The 15,523-nt window shown below is 38.0% G+C and overlaps 1 protein-coding gene across 9 annotated transcripts in view; it reads left to right on the top strand.

The window, feature by feature from the left end:
- EPB41L5 (erythrocyte membrane protein band 4.1 like 5) overlaps window positions 1-15,523 on the top strand; it is a 143,082-nt gene that overhangs the window by 107,742 nt on the left and 19,817 nt on the right. For 7 of the 9 annotated variants that reach the window (XM_066344840.1, XM_066344839.1, XM_066344838.1 and 4 more), the window contains exons 19-20: window positions 7,001-7,129; window positions 12,028-12,092. The exons of 1 other annotated variant lie outside the window; for it this stretch is intronic. In XM_066344840.1, the coding sequence (XP_066200937.1) occupies window positions 7,001-7,129; window positions 12,028-12,092 (194 nt within the window). The remainder of the gene's footprint in view (window positions 1-7,000; window positions 7,130-12,027; window positions 12,093-15,523) is intronic. One more of the 9 variants, XM_066344841.1, reaches the window with a different exon arrangement.

Here is a 15,523-nt window from a genome sequence, read left to right as displayed (position 1 = left end):
GGTCCCTGTCTTGGCTTGAGTCCCGGAGTCAAGGCACATATGAGAAGCAATCAGTGAACAACTAACGTGACACAACTACAAGTTGATGTTTCTCATCCCTCTCCCTTTCTCTCTCAAAAAAAAATGTTTTTTAGAAGCTGATTAAATTTCAGTAAGGCTTTTATTTTATTGACTCCCCTTAATATTATTACTGTATTATTTGCTCCATAAAACATACCTGATCATGGCCCTGGCTGGTTGGCTCAGCTGTAGAGCGTCGGCCTGGCGTGCGGGGGACCCAGGTTCGATTCCCGGCCAGGGCACATAGGAGAAGCGCCCATTTGCTTCTCCACTCCCCCCTCCTTCCTCTCTGTCTCTCTCTTCCCCTCCTGCAGCCAAGGCTCCATTGGAGCAAAGATGGCCCGTGCGCTGGGGATGGCTCCTTGGCCTCTGCCCCATGCGCTAGAGTGGCTCTGGTCACAGCAGAGCGATGCCCCTGAGGGCAGAGCATCGCCCCCCGGTGGGCAGAGCGTCGCCCCTGGTGGGTGTGCTGGGTAGAACCCAGTCGGGCGCATGTGGGAGTCTGTCTGACTGTCTCTCCCCGTTTCCAGCTTCAGAAAAATACAAAAAAAAAACAAAAAACATACCTGATCATAGACACACCTAGGGTTTTAAGGAGGAAAATAAGAAAAAAAAAATTCTGAACTAAATGATGTGTTAAAATATTTAATAAAATACCGTATTTTTTGCTCCATAAGACGCATGGGCATTTCCCCCTCCACTTTTTTGGGAAAAATGTTTATCTTATGGAGCAAAAAATACAGTAATTATATGAGTCTGTTTGCTTTCACATTGTCAGGGTTTTGGGGTTTTTTGTTGGTTTGTTTCTGTTTTTTTGTTTTGTTTTGTTTTTTAATTATCTCTGTAAAGTAGGGAAATGCAGGGTGAGACAGAAGAGTTAATTGAAAGTTTTAGCTGAAAGCTTTAGATGGTTAGCAGTTTGACACAAATTTAGTGGAGGACTGCGATGAAACTAAAAAAGAATGAAATCTGATGAATCTTGGGGAGGAGAGAAGAGTGATTGTCTATTACAGTGGTTGAGAACTTAAGCAGACTTTGGACTGACTGCCTTTAACCCCTGACATAAGCTCCTCACTAAGCTGACTGCCAGGGACCACTCCACAGTAGAGTTTGAGCATCCATAGTCATTTCAGATTAGGCCTAGCTTGGGGTATTTAGGAGTCAAAGTGTCCTTTTAATTCTTTTGGTCTTCTCTTTGTTCATTTTGGCCTTCTAAGGCAGATATGTCAGCAATGTTAGGGTGCCATTGGAATTATGTGTGATAAGAAAACAAAGTGGAAAACTTGAATTTCAGTTATTTTTTTCTATCATACACATATATGATAATTGTAGAAAATTAAAGCAAAGTTTAAAAGCAGGAAATGATAAACCCTCCATTATCTCATTACTAAAAGATACCGTGTTCCCCATGTATAAGATGCACAATTTTTCAAAAAACTTGGGGTCTAAAAACTGGGTGCATCTAACATAATGATTATAGATTTTTTTACTTGCATTTTCCACTTTTTCATGCTTGGTTTTGCTCTTGTTGAAGACAGTGATTCCTCATTAGACACAGATGAGAACAAACTAATGGATGGGAGTTTAGACGGTTATGAGAAGTTGTATGAATTTTATGATGAATAAAACTTTAGTTCAATAACTTTGTGTAATACATTTTTTTTCAAATTTCAGGCCCCGGCCCTGGCCGGTTAGCTCAGCGGTAGAGCGTCAGCCCATTGTGTGGAAGTCCTGGGTTCAATTCCCTGTCAGGGCACACAGGAGCAGCACCCATCTGCTTCTCCACCTTTCCCCCTTTCCTTTCTCTTTATCTCTCTCTTCCCCTCCTGCAGCCAAGGCTCTGTTGGAGCAAAGTTGGTTTGGGTGCTGAGGATGGCTCTACGGCCTCCTCCTCAGGCACTAGAATGGCTCCAGTCACAGCAGAGCATCGCCCCCTGGTGGGCATACCGGGTGGATCCCGGTCAGGTGCATGTGGGGAGTTTGTCTGACTGCCTCCCCGCTTCTAAGTTTGGGGGGAAAATAAATAAATAAATAAATAAATTTAAAGAAAATTTCAGGCCCCAAAATTAAGGTGCGTCTTATACATGGGGAATCGGGTAACTAAAGTTAGCATTTTTAAGATATGTACTTTTAGACATTTAAATGTGATATATATTTTTTAAATTGCAGTAACACTGGTTTTTAGAACTAATCAGCTGTGACTATCTTTCAGTGGCATTATAGGCAGTAATTAACTACATGCTCATGTCATCATGTTTACTCAGTTCCCTGGTAGACATGTCGGCTGTTACTAATTTCCACTGTTGTAATCAGTGTGATGACAAATAGTTTTATAAAAAACTATCTACAATCACCTCTGGTTTTTTTCCTGGGAAGTAGAAGTGATAGGTCAAAGGATAGGCAGAATTTTAAAGATTAGGTACTTTTGCAGAATTGCCTTCCAAAAAGATGGTAACACTTTATTCTTTTACCTGTGATATATTTGTTGAATTATGTTTTCATTTTTAATATGGGCAGAAAAAGAAATATTTGACTATGTCAGAGGCACATTGTTCTAAGAATCCTATGTGATTAAAAAGTCATCCCAAGTCTGCAACAGAATTGTCTCTTTTCAAATGTCAAAGCATTTGAACTAGCTAGGATTTTTTTCCAGCTTTATTGAGATAAAATTGACAAATAAAATTATAATATATTTAGAACATGTGATGTTCAAATGCAATAGAAATAGTTAGCTGAAACCTATGTGCTCTTATTGATCAATGTCACCCCATTTAATTTTCTAAATAAAAATTAAAATAAAAAAAAAGAATATGACACAGATACATATACATTGTAAAATGATTCCTACAATCAAATGAACACATCCATCACCTCACAGAGTTACCATTTTGTTTTGTTTTGCTTTTTGGTAATACTTAACATCGACTTTTTTTTTTTTTTTTTGCGAGAGAAACAAAGAGAGGAACAGATAGGGACAGACAGGAAGGGAGAGAGGTGAGAAGCATCAGTTCTTCATTGCTGCACCTTAGTTGTTCATTGATTGCTTTCTTATATGTGCCTTGACCGGCGTGGTGGGGGGTGGGGTGGGAGGCTCCAGCAGACTGAGTGACCCCTTGCTCAAGCCACCAACCTTTGGACTCAAGCCAGTGATCATGGGGTCATGTCTATGATCCCATGCTCAAGCCAGTGACCTGCACTCAAGCTAGTGACCTCAGATTTTGAACCTGGGTCCTCGGCGTCCCAGGCTGATGCTCTATCCACTGCAGCACCACCTGGTCAGGTAACATCTACTCTCTTAAATTTCAGGTGTACAGAACAATATAATTAACTATAGTCACAATGTTGTACATTTGATCCTCAGAACTTACCTATATCATAACTGAAAGTTTGTACCCTTCTATCTCCCTTTCCCAACCCACTCCTAATTTCTGACAGCAACCTTTAAACTCTGTTTCTACTAGTTGGAATTGTTTTTTAGATTTTACATATAAGTACATAATATCATGCAGTATTTGTCATTCTCTGTCTGACTTATTTTACTTAGCATAATAATGCCTTCCAGCATCATCCATGTTGTTGCAAATGGCAGGATTTCCTTCTTTTAAAATACTGAATAGGCCTGAATGGATAAAGCGTCGACCTGGAAATGCTGAGGTCGCCGGTTCGAAACCCTGGGCTTGCCTGGTCAAGGCTCATATGGGAGTTGATGCTTCCAGCTCCTCCCCCCTGTCTCTCTCTCTCTCTCTCTCTCTCTCTCTGTCTCTCTCTCTCCCTCTTTCTCTACTCTCTAAAATGAATAAATAAATTAAAAAAAAATTTAAAAGGCTGAATAGCCTGACCAGGCGGTGGCGCAGTGGATAGAGCGTCGGACTGGGATGCAGAGGACCCAGGTTTGAGACCCCGAGGTCACCAGCTTGAGTGCAGGTTCATCCGGTTTGAGCAAAGCTCACCAGCTTGGGCCCAAGGTCGCTGGCTCCAGCAAGGGGTTACTCGGTCTGCTGAAGGCCTGTGGTCAAGGCACATATGAGAAAGCAATCAATGAACAACTAAGGTGTCGCAACGCACAACGAAAAACTAATGATTGATGCTTCTCATTTTTCCGTTCCTGTCTGTCTGCCCCCGTCTATCCCTCTCTCTGACTCTCTCTCTCTGTCTCTGTAAAAAATAAAAATGAAGCCTGACCTGTGGTAGCGCAGTGGATAAAGCGTCAACCTGGAAATGCTGAGGTCGCCGGTTCAAAACCCTGGGCTTGCCTAGTCAAGGCACATATGGGAGTTGATGCTTCCAGCTCCTCCCCTTTTCTCTCTCTCTGTCTCTCTCTCCTCTCTCTTCCTCTCTGTCTCTCTCCCTCTCTCCTCTCTAAAAATGAATGAATAAATAAAAAAATTAAAGAAACAAAGTATCCGATTAGATTTAAAAAATAAATAATAATAAATAAATAAAAGGCTGAATAATAATATTGCGTGTATGTACACACAGTTACACACACACAGACACACCACCTTTTCTTTATCCACTCTTTTTTTAATGTACACTTAGGTTGTTTCTATATCTTGGCTACTGTGCACAATACTGCAATAACATGGGAGTTGACCTATTCTAGATAGAAATTTTGTTTTTTGGATATATACCTATAAGTGGGATTGCTGGATCATATGGCACCGACTAGCCATGATCAGAAAAGGGCAATAGGACTTCTTTCAATTAATAGGAACAGTTCTGAAGACAAGGAAGCCACAAACAAATATTTTGTATTCCAGAATAGTGATGCTCAGACTTTTATGTATCGACTCACATGGGAAAGCTTGTTAAACATTCAGATTTGGGGTTCCCAGGCAGAGACAGATATACAGAGACCATACTAAGAACTACCAATTAAGTAAGCACATTAATTAAATCATTTTAAATCTGAAAGAGTGGTGCAGTAGATTACCCCTTAGATGGCAGCTAGCCTGTTTTTCTTTAAAGTTTGTTCTTATTTTAATTTTTTTTTTAAAGATTTCATTTATTCTATTTTAAAGAAGAGGGAGAGTGGGAGGGAGAGAGAGAGAGAAGGGGGAAGAGCAGGAAGCATTAACTCCCATATGTGCCTTGACTGGGCAAGCCTAGGGTTTTGAACTAGCAACCCTCAGTGTTCCAGGTTGACACTTTATCCACTGTGCCACCACAGGTCAGGTCAGCTAGTGCCGCGGACCAGCGCGGCTCCTAATAACGGAGCAGAATTAAGAAAACGTACTCATCAAGAAAAAATGGGACCGGAGGACTCTTCAAATGCTGATGGCAATATCCAAGTGCCCCATAGCCCCAATTTGCTTTATTATATAGCCATATGCAAATCAAGGAAGTCCTTGATACAAAGTTACACATCCCAGGCTAAGACAGGAACTCTCCCAAGGCATAAACAGGATACATTAGTGAAATCTACCAACATCTGAAAACAGAGTCAGAGAAAGGGGATGTAAATTGCTTCCAGCAACCTAAGGAAGCAAGTGAAGTGGGTGCAAATACTCAGCATCATAGCCAAATATGGAGATGGAGGGGCGAGAACATAGCCTTTTGCTAAGCCTCGAATCTACAATGGCTTTCTGCCATTTATGGTCCACAACAAGCTAGCCTGTTTTACCAAACAAAAGCTGTACTGAGACTAAGAAAATACTGAGTTTGTTATTTAGACCAGTGTTAAATAGCAGCCATAGTAATAATTGCTGTTGTTATTATTATTGATTGTCATTTATTTTAAGTTAAGTAAAATATCAGTTGTTTATTTTAAGTTTCTTTCTTAATTTGCTTGCTCCCATTTATTTCTTTTCATAATAGTTAATTTATATTGTTTTAATTATGATCTTCATTGACTGGGCTTGTGCTTTATTCTATTGTTTTCATAAGTCTATATCTGAGAGTGACCTGTTTGTGGCTATATGATGTGGTCTCAGACATAACCATCTACCTGGTGATGGCTCCAGAGTTACAGGGATTCGCATAACCAGAAACCCAGTGGAAATGATTTACAGTAGTCCTCCTGTAGTGGTGGCTTCCCTCTCCATGGTTCCAGTTACTTGGAGTCAACTGCAGTCTGAAAATATTAGGTGTAAAAATTCCAGAAATAAACAGTTTACAAATTTTAAATTACGTGCCATTCTGAGTAGAAGGATGAATCTCTCATGTTGTCCCTCCCAGGAGGTGGATCATACCTTTGTCCATGCTATAGACACTATCTGACCATAAGTCACTTTGGTTATAGATTGACTGTCATGGTATCCAAGTATTTGTGTTCAAAGAGCACCCTTATTTACTTAAAATGACCCCCAAAGTGATGTTGGCAATTCAGATCTACCAAAGGGAAGCCCAAAAGTGCTTTCTCTAAGTGAGAAGCTGAGTACAGTACAATACGATATTTTGAGACAGAAACCACATTCACATAACTTTTATTATAGTATATTGTTATAGTTCTATTTGATTACCAGTTACTGTTTTTAATCTCTTACTGTGATTAATTTATAAATTAAACCTCATCATAGGTATGTATGTAGAGAGAAATAATGTATATAAGTTTTGGTACTATCTGTGATTTTAGGTATGCATTGGGGGTTTTGATGCATATTCCCTGTGGATAAGGGGGGCTACTGTACAGCAAATGGCACACATTCTTCATGTGTGGTTAATTGAGGCATTTGTCCCAGATAATATAGTTGGCTATTCAGCTGCTAAAAGATAGGAAATTGGACGAGGCTATTTCTAGAGATCACTATCATTTATGTTTTATGTTTGTGATTAATGAGCGTTAGTTTGAAATTACATGTAGGAGTTGACTATTCCTAGAATAGGATATGACTATTTAAGACACATGGTTTCCTGGTTGTCTAAGTATGAACTTTCATCAGTCTCTTTTCTCTTTGCATGTACCTGTCAGAGTTGTTGATAGTATATATTTAATGTCTAGGAGGAAGTGGTGAAGTTGACTGAAAAATGTCTGAATAATGCCATTGAGAGCCCAGGATTGAATGCGAGGAGAGTTCCTCCTGAGTTGAAGAGTAACATTTTGAAGGCTCAAGTAGAAGCAGTGCATAAGGTAAGCTGCCTCTCATAGAGACAGTCCTGGTGAAGTGAAAGAACATCAACGTCAAGTTCAGAGACCTTGATGAATAAACAAAATACATGACAAACAGGAGAGACCTAGCTAGTGGTAGAGGTAAGGAGTAGTATCAAGAACCATGCTCACGAGGGCAAAGTACCTTCCCACTCTCAAGTCAAGCTAGATTAAGAGATACAGAGTAAGAGGGAAAGAGGTTTAAAAGGATTTTTTTTAAAGGTAAAATTCCTATAGAAGTGAGTCCCTAATCTTTGCCACTTTTATAACCGAAAAAATCTAGAAATTCTTAGGTTCCTGTAATATTAAGTCAATGATTTTAGGATTTTTTAACCAATCTGCTACTCCCCACCACCCATCTACCCCCAATTTTGAAAAATTGTGATGTTATTAGCAACAAGAGTGAAAGTCACAAAGTGAAAGAGTTGACTGTGACATTGTGAAGGATGCAATGGGTTGGGACCAGCCCCCATAAAATTTATGGCATCCATGCTCCAAAAACCAGCTTTTCTTTCCTTTCCTTTCCTTTCCTTTCCTTTTCCTTTTCCTTTTCCTTTTCCTTTCATTTTCCTTTCCTTTCCTTTCCTTTCTTTAAAAATATTTTATTTATTCATTTTAGAGGGGAGACAGAGAGAGAGAAGCAGGGAGGAGCAGGAAGTATCAACTTCCGTATGTGCCTTGACCAAGCAAGCCTGGGGGTTTTTTTGTTTTGTTTTTTTTAATTATTTTATTTTAGAGAAGAGAGAGAAAGGGAGAGAGAGAGACAGAGAGGGAGAGAGAGAGGAAAGAGAGACAGAGAGAGAAGGTGGGGAGGAGCTGGAAGCATCAACTCCCATATGTGCCTTGACCAGGCAAGCCCAGGGTTTCGAACCGGCAACCTCAGCATTTCCAGGTCAATGCTTTATCTACTGCGCCACCACAGGTCAGGCAAGCCTGGGGTTTTGAACCATCAGTCTCAGCATTAGGTCAATGCTTTACCCACTGTGCCACCACAGGTCAGTCCAAAACCAGTTTTTCCTTGGCTTGCTCTCATTTTCTTTTTTTTTTTCTTTTTTTTAAAAATAATTTTATTTTTAATGGGGCAACATCAATAAATCAGGATACATATATTCAAAGATAACAACTCCAGGTTATCTTGTCGTTCACTTATGTTGCATACCCATCACCCAAAGTCAGATTGTCCTCTGTCACCTTCTATCTAGTTTTCTTTGTGCCCCTCCCCCTCCCCCTTCTCCTCTCCCTCTCCCCCCTCCCCCCCGTAACCACCACACTCTTATCAATGTCTCTTAGTTTCACTTTTAAGTCCCACCTACGTATGGAATAATGCAGTTCCTGTTTTTTTCTGATTTACTTATTTCATTTCGTATAATGTTATCAAGATCCCACCATTTTGCTGTAAATGATCCGATGTCATCATTTCTTATGGCTGAGTAGTATTCCATAGTGTATATGTGCCACATCTTCTTTATCCAGTCTTCTATTGACGGGCTTTTTGGTTGTTTCCATGTCCTGGCCACTGTAAACAATGCTGCAATGAACATGGGGCTGCATGTGTCGTTACGTATCAATGTTTCTGAGGTTTTGGGGTATATACCCAGTAGAGGGATTGCTGGGTCATAAGGTAATTCTATTTTCAGTTTTTCGAGGAACCACCATACTTTCTTCCATAATGGTTGTACTACTTTACATTCCCACCAACAGTGTATGAGGGTTCCTTTTTCTCCACAGCCTCTCCAACATTTGTTATTACCTGTCTTGTTAATAATAGCTAATCTAACAGGTGTGAGGTGGTATCTCATTGCAGTTTTGATTTGCATTTCTCTAATAACTAACGAAGATGAGCATCTTTTCATATATCTGTTGGCCATTTGTATTTCTTCCTGGGAGAAGTGTCTGTTCGTGTCCTCTTCCCATTTTTTTATTGGATTGTTTGTTTGTTTGTTTGTTGTTGAGTTTTATGAGTTCTTTGTATATTTTGGATATTAGGCCCTTATCTGAGCTGTTGTTTGAAAATATCATTTCTCATTTAGTTGGCTGTTTATTTTGTTATCAGTTTCTCTTGCTGTTGCTCTCATTTTCAAACTTATCCTCTATAGTAAACCAGGCCAGAAGCCTGTCTCACCAAGTCATGTTGTCAACTAGGATTTCAAAATATCCTACTGTTGAGACGATGCAGTCTACCCATCCTTTCTTGGAAAGAACTGAGAGGCCTTGAAAAATATTGTTCATGCTTTTTATCTACCCTCTTCCCCCAATATAAACATAAAACATAATATTTAAATATAAAAATAAATATAAAATATGGCAGTACAGGCTCCGAGATCAGACAGCTTGAGTTTGAATCCTTTTTCTAATCTGCTACCTACTAGCTTTGTTACTTGGCAAGTTAGTTAATTTCTCTGAGCCTCAGTTTAATTATGTTTTAAAAAAGGTGGTAGTACCTCCCTTTTGGTGGGTTATAAGAATGAACTAAGATGATAAATGTTAGGATATGGAGTAGTGCCTGGCCCATACTGATACCCAGTGTTGGAACTATAGATCATAATAGCAGTGGTAGGCATTGTCATTACCTTACATTTCACTTATACTTTTGGATCTTTTTTAACTTGAAGAAGAGAGAAATAATATGAATAGCCTTTATTGAAGAGATTTTATTTTATTGTTAAAATATTCCTATGAAGAAAAATTCAGGCCTGACCTGTGGTGACATAGTAGATAGAGTGTCAGGCCAGGATGCTAAAGGCCTCAGTTTGAAATCCCTAGGTCACCAGCTAGAGTGCTGGCTCATTGGCTTGAGCGCGGGATCATTGACATGAACCCAAGGTCGCTGGCTTGAGTCCAAGGTAGCTGAATTGAGCAAGGGGTCACTGGCTCAGCTTGAACCTCTCTGTCAAGGCACATATGAGAAGCAATCAATAAACAACTAAAGTGATAACAACTACAAGTTGATGTGTCTCATCTCTCTCCTCCTCTCACCCTTCTTTCTGTCTTGGTCTCTTACTTAAAAAAAAAAAAAGAAAGAAAGAAAAATTCAGGACCAGATGCTTTTATCATTGAAATCTACTGAACATTCAAGGAGAAATAATAACGGCTCTACACAAACTCTTCAGAAAATAGAAGAGGAGGGAGCACTTTCCAGGTCATTTTATGAGACTAGTATTACCCTAATACCAAAACCAGAAAAAGATAGTACAGGAAAAGAAACTATAGACTAATCTCTCTTGAACAGACTCAAAAGTTCTTAACAAATCATACTCAACAATTTATGTAAAGGATAGTAAGTACATCATGACCACGTAGGCTTTATCTTAGGAAGAAAGTTGGTTTATCATTCAAATACTAATATAGTTTACCTTATTGAAGAATAATGTGGCTCTGGCCAATTAGCTCAGTCTGTTAGGTCATCATCTGGAAACAACAAGGTTGCAGGTTTGGTTCCCAATAAGGGTATACATGCAGGAAGCAACCAATGAATGCATTACTGAATGGAACAATAAATGAATGCTTTCCTCCCCTTACCTCTCTCTCTACCTTCTTCTCTCTCTCAAAAAAAAAAAAAAAAAAAAAAAAAAAAGTAAATTTAAAAAAATAAAAATTTCTCAAGTCCTGTAGAGAAGGCATTTCACAGAATCCAGCCCTCCTTCGTGATAAAAACTCACAGCAACCTGGGAATAGAATGGAACATTTTTAGCCTGATAAAGGGCATCTATAAAAAAATCTATAGATAGCATCATATTTCGTGGCAAAAGATACATTTACTAAAATAGCTAAAATTAAAAACTGACCAGTCCTATGTTGTCAGTGGTGGAGCTCCTGTGGTGCACACTGCTGGTAAGACCAAAGATGTATAAAAAGCACTTGAGAAAGGAGTTTGGCAAGGTATTAAACATACACTTAACCATATGATCCAGCACTTCCACTCTTAGATGTTTACCCAAGAGAAATGAATATGTAGGATCAAACAGATATTAGTTCAGAGAAGTTCCTAGGAGCTTTATTGTAATAGGTAAAATCTAAAATGTTCTTATCAGGTAAACAGGTAGACAAATTATATTATATCCATACAGTGGGATGCTATTCAGCACATAAAAAGGAATGAATTAGTGATAAGTGGAATACCACAGGTGAGTCTGAAAAACATCATGCTATTCTAAAGAAGTAGACACAAAAGATAAGTATGAATTCATTTATATGAAGCTAGGAAGTACAGATCATTTTTTCCATGTGTAAGGGTTTTGACGGGATTGCATTAAAATCCTCAAGGGAGCATTTTGAGGGTAGTAAAAATGTTACAAATGTTCATTGTAGTGCCAGTTATGCACCTGTATGAAGTTTTCAGATTAATCAAACTACATTAAAAATGTGTGCCTTTTACTATATGTAAATGGTACCTCAATGAAGTTGAGGGGAAAAAAACTGAATTATTTAAAAAAAAAAACGTTTTTAGCATTTTCTCTTAAAATATTTCTCACATTAAGGGAAAAATAAAAAGCCAAATGTATAGCTTAACACAAGTTTCTTTATTTTTTATCATGAAAAATTCTAACATGGAATCTTTTGGGAATCTGTATATACAGCCTAATACACCATGGTGTCTTAATATAAAGAAAAGCTATTTAATAAACTATGTGGGTTTGTACACTAATTCTGAAGTGTGGATTATTAATTTGGATATGGGATGGAACTGCACTTGGTGCAGTACTGGTATTTCCATAGATCATACCTATCTATGATCACCTTTTTGATCTATGATCATGATTACCTTTTTTGGAACTGAAGCAAACTGATATTTCTATTTTTATAAGACAGAAATGTAAATATCTTGTTACTTTAGTATTCTCAACAAAGATTAATGTTTATTTATGATTTCATTTTCTTAGGTTACAAGAGAAGATAGCTTATTAAGTCATAAAAACACCAATGTTCAGGATGCTGCCACGAACAGGTACAGTTCTGGGTAAACTGAATTAAATGATGTTCTTTTCTTCTTGACTTTGTCTCTTTTTTTGGCCTTTTTCTTCTTCCCCAATCTCTTGCCCCATGACCTCAGGATATCTATTTGAAAGACAGCTTGGCTTCACTCTTCTGTCCATTATTAGTCTCTCTGCATTCTCATTCTTCAACTGATTCAAACTACAGAGCAAAACCAGGCTTTACAGGTATTTTTAGTCTTATAAGATATCTGGGAAGAATGCATATTGTCTCTTTTCGGTATGGTAGTTACCATATTTTTTGCTCCATAAGATGCACTTTTTTCCCCCCAAATGTGGAGCGGAAAATGCCCGTGCGTCTTATGGAGTGAAAAATAGGTATTTTACTAAATATTTTAACACACTATGTGGTTCAGAATATTTCTTTTCTTATTTTCCTCCTTAAAACCCTAGGTGTGTCTTATGGTCAGGTGCGTCTTACGGAGCGAAAAATACAGTAACTTTAGTGCCATCCTGTCATCACAATGGCCTTATTCTTATACAACTTCCTTAATATGAGTTATGATATTTAAGCAAATTCTTTTGCTTTTCTTTCAGAGTCCATTCTGCCTCTCTTTTCTTTGATGAGTATTGTACCGTTTATTTGTCTTACTAGGCTTTTATTCCCTGCTGTCTGCCAATTTGTTTCATCACTTCGTATTTAATATTCTCTGCTTGTTTGGTGCTAAACATTGTTGAATGAATGAACACTGCTTTTTTCTCATTATTCAGAACTTACTCAATAAAGCATTTTCTGATCGATTATGTTTGGTTCCAGATACTATAATCAACATAACCATTAAGAATATAGCAGGCTTTGTAAGACTTTACAGTTAGTATTCAACAAACATACTAATCAGTAATCAGAGTAAAACTGTAATTTCAACTTAACCTTTAAATTGATGCCAAAATTTAGTCGACCAACATTTTTAATACTATTGTTATCAGAGCCTTTTAGAATAATCTCATTCATTTTTTTTTTTTTTTTTGTCAAGGGGAAGATACTGGGGATAAGGTTTCCCAGTTTTATTGAACTCTTAAAGCTGGAAAGACCATCGAATATGCTCCAATTTACTTCCAGATTTATTTCTCTAAATGGCTGTTGATGTTTTTAATAATCTATTTTTCTGCCAGAATTTCAAATGCATCCTTTAAATATACTAAGTTCTTGTGTAAATATGGGTCTATTTCTGGACTTTTCCCTTTTCTGTTAAACTGGTTCTTTTGCTCATGCCATATCACATTTTAAAAGAATTACTGTATCCCCTTTTTAGAAATAAAATATTTCAGGCATAGAGGAAACTGTGGAGATTATATAATACTAGATATCAAGCTTTGTCACATCTTCACATTTTGCTCTTGTAGATTGACCATTTTTCTTTTATCTTTTTTTTTTTTTCTGAAGCTGGAAATGGGGAGAGAGAGTCAGACAGACTCCCGCATGCGCCCGACCGGGATCCACCCGGCACACCCACCAGGGGCGATGCTCTGCCCACCAGGGGGCGATGCTCTGCCCCTCCAGGCGTCGCTCTTTTGCGACCAGAGCCACTCGAGCGCCTGGGGCAGAGGCCAAGGAGCCATCCCCAGCGCCTGGGCCATCTTTGCTCCAATGGAGCCTTGGCTGCGGGAGGGGAAGAGAGAGACAGAGAGGAAGGGGGTGGTAGAGAAGCAAATGGGTGATTCTCCTATGTGCCCTGGCCAGGAATCAAACCCGGGTCCCCCGCACATCAGGACGACGCTCTACCGCTGAGCCAACTGGCCAGGGCCTTTTATCTTTTTATTGAGTTGTAATTTCCATAACAAAAAAATTTAAATTTACCCTTTGAAAGTATACAGTTCAGTGCATTTTAGTAAACTAACAAAGTTTTGCAATTATTATCACTAATTTCATAATATTGTCATTTCCCCTAAAAGAAACACCACACCCATTTGATCTCTCCATATTCCTCCCCACTCTCACCCTCACCCCATCCCCAGCCCCTGGCAACCACTATTCTGCTTTCTGCCTCTGATTGGAATTGCCTGTTCTGTATATTTCATATAAATGGTATCATACAATATGTGGCCTTTTGTGTCTGGCTTCTTTCATTTAACATATATAATGTGTTCAAGGTTCATTCATATTGTGCATGTATTTGTACTTCATCCTTTTTTATGGCTGAATAATATTCCATTGTATAGATTTGCCATATTTGTTTATCCATATGTCAACTAATGGACATTTATGTTGTTTCCACTTTTTGGCTATTATGAATAAAGCTGCTGTGAACATTCACATATAAGAATTTTTATAGGTATGCTTTCAGTTCTCGTTAATACAGGATGGGGCAAAAGTAGGTTTACTGTTGTTCATATGGAAAATAATACAATAATTAATAAATAATAATACAAGGATAAACTGTTTTATGTACTTACAACTGTACACATACTTTGCCCCACATTGTATATACCCAGGAGGGGTATTGCTGAGTCATGTGATAACTCAATGTTTAACTCTTTGAGGAACTGCCAAACTGTCTTCCAAAACCAGCCACATTTTTCATTCCCACCAGCAGTGTATTAATGTTCCAATTTCTCCATATCTTTGCCAATGCTATTATTCTCCATTTTTTTAATTACACTCATCCTAGTGAGTATGAAGTGGTGTTTCACTGAGCTTTGATTTTCATTTGCCTAAGGACTAAAGATGTTAACCATCTTTTCTTCAGAGAAATGTCTATTCAGATCACTTATTTTTTTAATAACAACTTTATTAAGATAGGATTCAAATAACATGCAGTGCACCCATTTAAAGTGTGTAATTCACTGGTTTTGTTTTGACATATTTGTATTTTAAAAAGTTATCTATGGTTGCTTCATATTAACTATTATGACATGAGTCAACCACACTTTATTCATTCTTTTATTAATGGACAAATGTTTGTTCTAAGTTAACATTGTGTGTATTCCTCTGTATATGCATGTGTAGTGAGGATTTTTTAAGGTGTGTACCTAGGAGTGAAACTGCTGGGCCATGACAAATGCTGAGCAGAGTGATGCAGAAACTGTTCATTTGCTTCTTTCCATCTTTGGCAGCAGTGTACTAATCTTTTGTTGAGGAGTTGGAAAAATTAATTGTAAAACACGCTTCTTTTACTGCTCACTGTTTATTATATCAGTTCTTTTTGTCTGAACTGTTTCTTCTTTCTGAAGCACAAAGTTATTTCTTTTTTCTGGTAACTTGCAGGTTTTACTGCTTATTCTTGAGGTTCTGTATTTTCATTACTGTATGCCTAAGAATAGGTTTATTTTTTTTATTGTTGGTATTCAAGGTGGGCTTTCAAACTAAAGACCTATATCTTTTTTCAGTTCTGGAAAATCATAAGACAGTATTATTTTGAATATCCAGTATCCATTACTTGAAATA

Source organism: Saccopteryx leptura, chromosome 7, assembly GCF_036850995.1.
Source record: "Saccopteryx leptura isolate mSacLep1 chromosome 7, mSacLep1_pri_phased_curated, whole genome shotgun sequence".
Classification (NCBI taxonomy): Eukaryota; Metazoa; Chordata; class Mammalia; order Chiroptera; family Emballonuridae; genus Saccopteryx; species Saccopteryx leptura.
Note: the sequence above shows the minus strand (reverse complement) of the source record. Positions and strands in the feature narration are given on the sequence as shown.